The 9,847-nt window shown below is 33.8% G+C and overlaps 1 protein-coding gene across 1 annotated transcript; it reads left to right on the top strand.

The window, feature by feature from the left end:
- The first annotated feature begins 7,638 nt into the window (after nt 1-7,638).
- On the top strand, nt 7,639-9,089 carry LOC106778123 (probable WRKY transcription factor 54). The gene is made up of 3 exons (XM_014666038.1): nt 7,639-8,000; nt 8,537-8,871; nt 8,959-9,089. Exons 1-3 carry the CDS (start codon nt 7,639-7,641, stop codon nt 9,087-9,089), a joined length of 828 nt encoding a protein of 275 aa, XP_014521524.1.
- Nucleotides 9,090-9,847: the final 758 nt, after the last annotated feature.

Below are 9,847 nucleotides of genomic sequence, written 5' to 3'. Positions count from 1 at the left end.
ACATAAAAAACGTTGCACGAGAAACTTTTGTTTTAAACTACTGTAATTAGCTTCAACAAAACTATAAAAATTAAATCAATACTAAACACATATTTATTCACAATTGTTTACCATGCTTTCTAACACCTCAGAAGCAAAAAGAGTTATATCTTGATTATCAACTATAACTTTTGAATTAGTGGTAAGCACTTGATCCAAGAAGTGGCTTAAGAATTTATATATTGTGAATCCTGTTTGGATCAAGATGATATTTTTATTGTTAAGGTAGAAAATAAGTTTCTTAATCAACATACTCGGGGCTCTGTTCTAATCTTATTTGGACCAACAACATCCTACTATTTCAAAATATTCCTAATACATTGTCTTTGGATTATAAGTTGCAATACCTATGTTATAAATGCAACCTATGCAACTACACCTCCGAAACTGTGGAACACCTTTTTCTTTTCCTATTGAGAGAAGGTAAAGTAAATATGATTTCAAAGGTTCTTCGTATTATTCAACACACCAGAAAAGAGGTACAATGATGACACTATATATAGCAAAGGATTAATCTAGAAAAGGGTAAATCTAGAAAAAATAAAAGTGCCAGCTGTCATAGTATCTACCACAATATGAAAACAAATCCTAACAAAATAACAATAAAGGTAACAGATAAAATGTGCAGTGGGCAGAGATAAAATGACCATCTGTGATGAAAGNAGAAANCNNGTCTTGCTCACACCCTCCCTCAAGATGGGTGGTGAATGTTCAGCAAACCCATTTTGGACAAATTAGCATGAAAAAGTCCAGGATAAAGAGACTTAGTTAACATATATGCCAATTGATGCTTGGAAGGAACATGTGAAATGACAATGAGACCATCAAGAATCTTAGCACGTATGAGATGACAATCCACTTCGATATGTTTAGTTCGTTCATGAAAGGATGGATTCTTGGCCAGCTGAATTGCAGACTGATTATCACAAAAGGTGGGAAAAGGAAGAGGAATATTAAGGCGCAAGTCATCAACAATATATTTTAACCACTGTAGTTCACAAGCAACAGAAGCCAAAGCTCTATATTCAGCTTCAGTAGAGCTTCTAGAAACCGTGGATTGTTTCTTAGATTTCCAGGAAATAAGACAGTGGCCATAAAAGACACAATATCCCGTGATGGACTTGCGAGTGAGGGAACAAGTAGCCTAATCGGAATCCGAAAGAGCTTGAATTCGGTGAGGGTTGGAGGAAGGATAAAATAAACCAAGACCTGGACAACTTTTGAGGTATCTCAAGATTCTTAAAGCAGCATGGAGATGAGATTGTCGTGGCTTGGACATGAATTGGCTAACTTGTTGAACAGCAAAGGAGATGTCTGGACGAGTATTAGTTAAGTATTGCAGCTTACCAATCAATCTTCTAGTAAGCAGTGGGATCTGAAACAAGAGCACCTTCATCATCCTTAAGCTTAACAGTGGGATTCGAAGGAGAAGTGGCAGGTTTGCAACCAGTTAGACCAAATTCTGACAAGATTTCCAAGCAATATTTTCTTTGATTTAGGACAAGGGCTTGTTGTGATCGAGCAACCTCAAAACCAAGAAAGAATTTGAGAGAACCCAAATCTTTGATGCTGAATTTATGATGTAAAAATTGTTTGACATCACTAATGGCCTGCATGTTATCTCCAGTGAGCACTATATCATCAACATAAACCAATAAGGCAATAAAAGAGTCAGAGGAATGATAGGTAAACAGAGCATGATCAGCAGAACTCTGTGAGAACCCATAGGAAATTAATGCAGATGTAAGCTTGGAATTCCACTGTCGAGAAGCTTGTCTAAGGCCATAAAGAGACTTGTGCAATTTACAAACTAGATGAGGTTCAGGAAGAAGCAATCCCGGGGGAGGTTTCATGTAAACATCTTCATTTAAATCACCATGTAAAAAGGCGTTATCAACGTCAAGTTGATATAAAGACCAATGGCGAGAGACAACAATGGAAATTAGAAACCTGACAGTGGTGAGCTTCACAACAGGGGAGAAGGTCTCAAAAAAAATCCATGCCCTCAGTCTGTGTAAATCCTTTGGCAACAAGACGTGCCTTGTGTCTCTCTATGGAACCAGCTGCATTCAACTTAGTCTTATAGACCCATCTGCAACCAACAACCTTTTTATTTGGTGGTAAGTTGACCAATGACCAGGTGCCATTTCTCTGCAGAGCTTGTATTTCCGCAATCATAGCCTGCTTCCAATGATCATGCTGACAAGCTTCCTTAAAGGAAGATGGCTCGATAGTGGCAGATAAGGACATGCAAAAAGCAGTGTGAGAATTAGAACAATTGGAATATGATAAATATGAATGTAATGGATAAGGAGTACTATATGAAATGTTAGTAGAGGAAAGAGTAGGGCAATCATACGCAGACAAGTAAGCAGGAGGCTTCCTCTGACGATTGGAAACTCTAGGAAGAGGATCAATGGTTTGCACAACATTGTTTGAATCATTATTGAATTGCATAACTGGTTCAACATCAGTAGTACTAGTATTGAGAGAGGAAACGCCAGAAACAGGTATATCAAAAGCAATTAAAGAATCAAAAATCTGTTGTGATGCAGTAAGACCAGTGTTGTGGTGATGAGAAATGGATGGAGACTCAGGAGCATAAGGAAAATGAGACTCATAAAAAATGACATTGCGGGACACAAGAAAATTTTTGTGATGAAGATTATATAAAAGATACCCTTTAACCCCAGGTTTAAAACCAAGAAAAATGCACTTAGAGGCACGTTTGTCTAACTTAGTTCTACCAGCCATGATAGTGTTAGAAAAAGCTAAACAACCAAAAACTCTAAGTTTTCGAAAATCAGGGAGGCTTCCAAAAACATATTGATAAGGAGATTGATGTTTCAGAAATGGAGTAGGGAGCCTATTAATGAGATGGACAGCATGTTTAATTGCGTATGACCAAAAAACAGAAGGCAAGTGAGATTGGAAAAGTAAGGCGCGAGCTACATTCAAAATATGTTGATGTTTGCGCTCAACTATCCCATTCTGTTGAGGGGATTCAATGCATGAGGTTTCATGAAAAATACCTTTGGAAGAAAAGAAATCATTTAAGAAAAACTCCTTGCCATTGTCAGACCTTATTCTCTTTAGTTTTGTGTCAAATTGATTTTCAATGAAAATGATGAATTTAGGAAGAACAGTTTTGACTTCAGCTTTGGATTTTAAAAGATGAATCCATGTGAATCTACTGTAGTCATCAATAAGTGTTAAAAAATATGTAAAACCATCAATTGAAGCAATTTGCAATGGACCCCAAATGTCAGCATGTAACAGTTCAAAGAGATGAGAGCTTTTGGATGTGCTAATAAGAAAGGGTAATTTCTTGTGTTTGGCAAAGTGACAAATGTCACAAGGCATACAGTTTTGATATGTAATATCAGAATGCTGAGAAGATAAAAATTGTAAAATGGAATTAGAAGTGTGTCCTAGTCTATGATGCCACAGGGCACTGTTATGAACTGCATTTACAACAGAAGTTTTTGATTCGGTGATGGGAGAAGATTGTAAAACTTTGTTGTGATGCAAGTTGGATGATTCTTCAAAACAGTACAAACCATCAACCTTCCTAGCTGCTCCAATCATCGTGAGGTGAGACCTCTGAAAAAATAAGCAGTGAGAATCACAAAATACTGCCATGCAATTTATAGTGGAAACAAGTTTAGGAACTGAAATGAGAGAAACAGAGAATTCAGGTACAAAAAGCACATCAACAAGTAGTAAAGCACCTATATGAATAGTCCCTGAAAAGGAGGCAATGACAGTAGTGTGATTAGGCAGATTGATATGGATTGGGGTAATGGGGTGAAGGTTATGAAATAAAGATTTTATTGGACAAATGTGGTCAGTAGCACCACTATCAATAATCCAATGAGAAGAAGAAAAGGATGTACCTGAATTATGAACAGAAGCGTGATTCACAGAGGATGAATGATCCTTAGTATGTTGGAGCAAGGCCAAGATCGCTTGATACTGATCCTTAGAGAAAGTGAACTGATCATTGGTGGGATTACCATCCAAATTCAATGGCTGAGGAGAAGCAGAAGGATCCACAGTAACCAAACTAGCAGAAGTTTTAGTTGTGGGTTTTGACTTCTTGTAACCAACAGGAAAACCAATGCGAAAGTAGCAATTCTCGATGGTATGATTGGTTTTCTTGCAATGCTCACAGAATTTATTGTTCCTGGAAATGGTCTTGCTGGTAGCAGAAGTGGGCCTTGTGAAAGAAGGAAAACGTGTTTCAGTGGAGAGAGCAGCAAAAGCCAAGGAATCGGGAACAGAGGGCTTCGGAAGAATGCCAATAAATTCACGTTCATGCTGAAGGACCATGGAAAACGTTTTAACAATGGAAGGCATGGGGTCTAGCATCATGATTTGGGAACGAACTTGGGCATAATTATCATTGAGACCCCGAAGAAAGCGAATCACATAATCATCCTCGCGTTCTTTGTGAAGTTTAAAAAGGAGGCCACAGACACAAGGTGTCAAACAGGTACAGGTCAACACACAACGATAGAGCTCCATCTCTTTCCACAAGATCTTCAACTTGGTATAGTATTCAGAAACAGTAGAGTCACCTTGGCGACAAGCAAGAATCTGATCCTGAAGGTCAGAAATCCGAAATTTGTCCGCATGAGAGAAGTGATCCTTGAGATCACGCCAAATTTCGGAAGCCGTATCCATCCACATCACGGATTGCTTGATAGAAGGAGTCATGGAACGAGTGAGCCATGACATTGCCATGCGATTAGATCTGCGCCAAGCTTCATACAGGGGATCTGTGATGGGTGGACAGGGAAGAGTGCCATGAATGAAGCGCTCTTTGTTTTTGGTTTCAAGGGCAACAACCATGTCTCTCTCCCATTGATGGAAATTCCTCTCTGTGAGAAGAGGGGAAACAAGCACCAAAGCTGGGTTTTCACCAGGATGCAAATAGAGAGGATGAGACGGATTCACTAAGTGATCCGGTGTTGAGGAAATGGTTTGGCTGATGGAAGCCATGGTTGAATATAGAAGAAGAAGAGAAGAACATTAAGCGGCGGAAGAAGGGTGGGGTATCAGCGATGATACCATGTGAGAAGGTAAAGTAAATATGATTTCAAAGGTTCTTCATATTATTCAACACACCAGAAAAGAGGTACAGTGATGGCACTATATACAGCAAAGGATTAATCTAGAAAAGGATAAATCTAGAAAAAATAAAAGTGCCAGCTGTCATAGTATCTACCACAATATGAAAACAAATCCTAACAAATTAATAATAAAGGTAACAGATAAAATGTGCAGTGGGCAGAGATAAAATGACCATCTGTGATGAAAGTAGAAACCCTGTCTTGCTCACACCTATGTAATGACCACAAAATTTTGGTCTTGATTGACAACCATAACAAGAAATTTCCTAATGACCAATTTTAGTGACAAAAAAATTAGTCATTAAAGTGATCAATTTAAATACCAATTTATAAACTAACAATTGATAAAATTATCAAAATATAAAATTGACCTAAACATGTTATATTAATATGACAGTATTCAAATTAAAAACCGCAGAAAAAAAAAATGAAAAAATAATGTGTGTACCTCTTGTCATTACAATTTCTAAACCAAATAAGAACTGAAAAAGCTATAATATTTATTTTATATTTAAAATAATGTTAACAAAAATTATTAGTAATTACAATAGTTTCTATTATGAATAAAAATTATAATTTATTTCTGTATTATTTTCTAAATCAGTCATTAACATTAACTATCAAGGTTTTTTTACTATAAAAAGAATTGGTTTCTAAATCAGTTATTATTTAAGGATTTTCTTGTAGTTCACGTTTGATTATAATGTGGTGTGAACTTGTATAGAGAATGCTCTCAACTTTATGCAGGTACAATGCACCCTCAATTGAAAGACCTTAGAAAAGCAATTTGTGAAATAATTGGATTTTGTGAAATTTTGCTAATTTTATCGCTTTAATATCGATAACTATGCGGCAAATTTTGCTAACTTTTTAAACGAAAATCTCGATTAAAAAGTATAGATAATATAACCAAATTAAACCATCATCAAATCAAACATTGTTATGTACCTTAAAACTATTATTTTTTATAATAATTATTTGGAAAGTTACATAAGCTCGGGATGTTTTTAATTTATTAATAATGCAAACATCTTCACTATAAAATTTGGATTCTGTGGGGTTACGCCTTCTAAATATATTGATGGACACTAATTTTAATATTTTAAAATACAATAAAAACTTTTTAATATATCAACATTAATATATTTTGAATATTCTATAGATGGAAACATAAAAAAAAAAAAAAAAAAAAAAAAAAAACTTAAATTCAATATGAATTATGAACTGAATTAATATTCACAAATAGATAACATTAAAGCAAATCCTTATACTTTTACAAAGATGAGTTGTCTTTCTTTTAAGAATAATAACATAAAATATGCTATTGCAAAAAATCACTTTTCTAAGTAAAACTTTTCTATTTGGACTTTAGTATTTGATAAAAACAATATGTAATTCGTATCAGTGATTATAAAAGAAACTAAAACTCCCTACATATTCCACTAATTATAAGAAAAATAGCTTCTTATTTTTTTCAAGGAAAGCACTAGGTCATCAAACTTCAAAAGACGTCCAGAAGGGCTAACAACCATGTATCTAAAATAATAATGGAATTAGGAAAATCAATAGACAGTTTATTATATTACCTTCCAGAAGTGTCACCATTTGGCAACTAATATTGATAATGGAATTAGGGAATTGCCCTGCTATTATGGTCATTTATTCAACTAGTTGCTTGTGTTTTTTTTAACAGCAATAACAAATATAATTAAAGAGAGGTAATAAGGTTATAAATGATATTTCATTATAAATTATTCTTCCCTTAAACACACTTTAAATGTGGTGATAATCATACAAAATGAAATATCACACACGATAAAAAAAAAGTGTTGTTTTTTGTGATAATTATCTTAATATAAAATATTTCAAATCATTTTAATTGAATAATAATATAAAATGATTGCGATTAATAATGAATAAAACTTAAATTTATTTTGTAATGAATAAGTTTAATGTTATTTTTCTAAATCACATCAACGTTATTAATTAAATTGAGCATGATAATAACAAATATTCTATCTTAAAGATTTATATATAGTAATTTAAAGGTAAACTAAATGCAGTAGTATGTCTGAGATTCTATAAATTTAATAAACATTTATCAATTTTAAAGGATGCTTATGTATCCAAAAATAAAATGTTATGGAAAACATATTCTGTTTGACTAATCTAGGTTGTCCTAATAATATGAAATGAGAAAGTTTACAGCTTGAAATAAACCCTAGCAGCTCTGTTGGACCAGTCAACAGGACAAAAATAAATAAAACATTCTTTATTGGTATTGCTATTGAACTAATAAACTCTTTGGCTGTGTTTGATCCAACCTTTTAAGATTTGTCTTACTATGAAGAACAAGGAATTTTTAAATTGCTTATTGAACAGATCTATTTGAATAAAAGGCACTGTCTATTCATTTCTCATCAAGTCTTTCAATAATCTGTTGGCACTTCCAAAACAGCTAGCAATGGTGAATCAGCCTTCAACAGAAAGAAGGGCAATGGAAGAAGAACTAGTCAAAGGGCGTGACGTAGCAAACCAGTTACTTGAAGTGTGTGTTCACAGATCCAACACTTATCAACATCATCATGAAGATGTACAAGGGTCAATGCTTCCCTTTATTGAAGATCTTGTGCGCAAGGTGCTGTGTTCATTCACAAACACCCTTTTGCTTTTGAACACTGATAATGATGTCTCTACTGAGGTTCCTATTCCTAAGACTGTCAAAGATGTCCCTTCATTTTCCAAATGTCCAAACCCTCAGCACACTGATGAGGTTTGCAAGGGTTTCTTCCAAACTAAAAAACCAAGAGGGTCCTACAAGAGAAAGTAAGAATTTTAGGTTTTCCTGTGTAGAAAATTATGCGAATACTGTTTATTACCATGCTGACCTTGAGAGTTTAACCTTAAAGATGAAATTTTCCCAATCAAAGAGGGATCATTTATGCAGTTTTCATCAAACCAAACACTTTGAATAAGTCAACTGTGGTTTTAACACCATATAACCATGATTGTACAATCAGTGAATTATTTGTTATATATACTGCTATTGATTTCATTATTTAAGTAGATTACTGGATTATTAACTAGTTGAGCTAATGATGAAACGGTACATGCATCATTGGAAACTTTCTTTTTTATAAGATCAAGTGCACCAACATGGGTGACGAGCAGTTCAATTCTGATGGAAGATGGCTATGTGTGGAGAAAGTATGGACAAAAGATAACAACGAATGCAAAATACCTCAGGTATATATATACATATATCCTTAACCAACCAATATTCCATTTCTATTCTGAAAGTCTTTTTTTTCATAATATGTATCCAACATACAATTAATGTGAACAAAAATGTACATATGCAGAAGCTACTATAGATGCACTCACAAACATGACAAGGGCTGTCCAGCAATCAAACAGGTTCAGAGAATTCAAGAAGATCCTCCATTGTACCAGACAACATATTATGGTCATCATAAGTGCAAAAGCTCTTCAAGTTCAGATATAGTGATGGAATCAGCTACTCCTTCTGGCTCTTCTGTGTTCCTTAGCTTCAGTAACACCTTGCCAACCAAAGAACAATACCAATTAAAGTCATGTTTTCTTTCTTCATCCACCAAAGAGGAGCCAGTGGAAGTGATTCAAGATGAACTTCTTGCTGATCACAGCCCATTAGCCTTATCAGATTACCTCCTGTTGTGTGACTATGAACTTGATTTCAATTACATGAGGCATGTTACTACGCTATTTTAGTTACCCTGATTAAGAATGTTTTACTGTAATTCAGGGATATCTACATTAGTTCCTAAAAATCAGAAATTTATTTTGAAAGATTACCTCTCTGTCTCAAAGTTGGGGACAGAATTGAAGACATGGAATTTAGCTGTAACTGAGCTCTTCTGGTACTCTTTGTCGTGAATAAAGTGAATTTCCATTTGGAGATTAAAGAAAATTGGATATGGGAATATGCATACATACTGTTTATGCTGTGAGTATCTGCATTGATCCGGTGCACATTGAAAGGATCATCTGATTTACGATATTATGTACTTTTATCCTTGTTTGAACTTCATTTTTTAAAATGTATTTCACTGAGATAGGAGATGTGTAATGAGATTAAAATAAAATGAGAGTATTTATAAATTATTTTAAGTTCAACTGATCATAAAAAATGTGACACTATGTTGATATTAGAACATTAATCTCCCAATTGAGTGTAAGGAGTTATCTATCTTCATGTAATTTAAACCCTTTTAGCACCAACATTTTGATGTCTTTGCAGACAAAAAAAAAAAAATATCTTGATCTCAAATCTATTATCAATATTAATATTATAATGTTTATTGTTTTCAGAATTTCTATGCTCAAATGTTGTTTTACTGATAAGTGTTTTTTCTCAATTCAAAGTTCCTGTGTTGCTTGAATTTCACATGTTCTGTATCAATAGAATTTTTATTTTGTTCTTAACAATTTTTTTTTTATATGAATTAGACTATCCAATTGTCTCATTTAATTATATTTTGTTTGTTGGAAAAATATTATGTGTATAAATTAATTATTTTTAACTTCATTCAATGTGCATTATATTTTTACAAAAAAAAAAAAGTTTCAATTGAATTTTCAAGTATAATTTATGTATTTTTAGCTCTTAATTCACTGAGACAAATTCTAGAAAT

Source organism: Vigna radiata, unplaced genomic scaffold (assembly GCF_000741045.1).
Source record: "Vigna radiata var. radiata cultivar VC1973A unplaced genomic scaffold, Vradiata_ver6 scaffold_214, whole genome shotgun sequence".
Lineage (NCBI taxonomy): Eukaryota > Viridiplantae > Streptophyta > Magnoliopsida > Fabales > Fabaceae > Vigna > Vigna radiata.
The sequence above is the reverse complement of the archived record's forward strand: the minus strand, read 5'-3'. Positions and strand labels throughout refer to the sequence as shown.

What these genes read in the sequence shown, in the direction of transcription:
- LOC106778123 (XM_014666038.1), top strand. Translation starts at nt 7,639, where the DNA reads ATGGTGAATCAGCCTTCAACAGAAAGAAGGGCAATGGAAGAAGAACTA. An exon ending in AGAGGGTCCTACAAGAGAAA is followed by an intron (nt 8,001 to 8,536) that starts GTAAGAATTTTA and finishes GTACATATGCAG; the next exon opens with AAGCTACTATAGATGCACTC. An exon ending in ATCAGATTACCTCCTGTTGT is followed by an intron (nt 8,872 to 8,958) that starts GTGACTATGAAC and finishes ACTGTAATTCAG; the next exon opens with GGATATCTACATTAGTTCCT.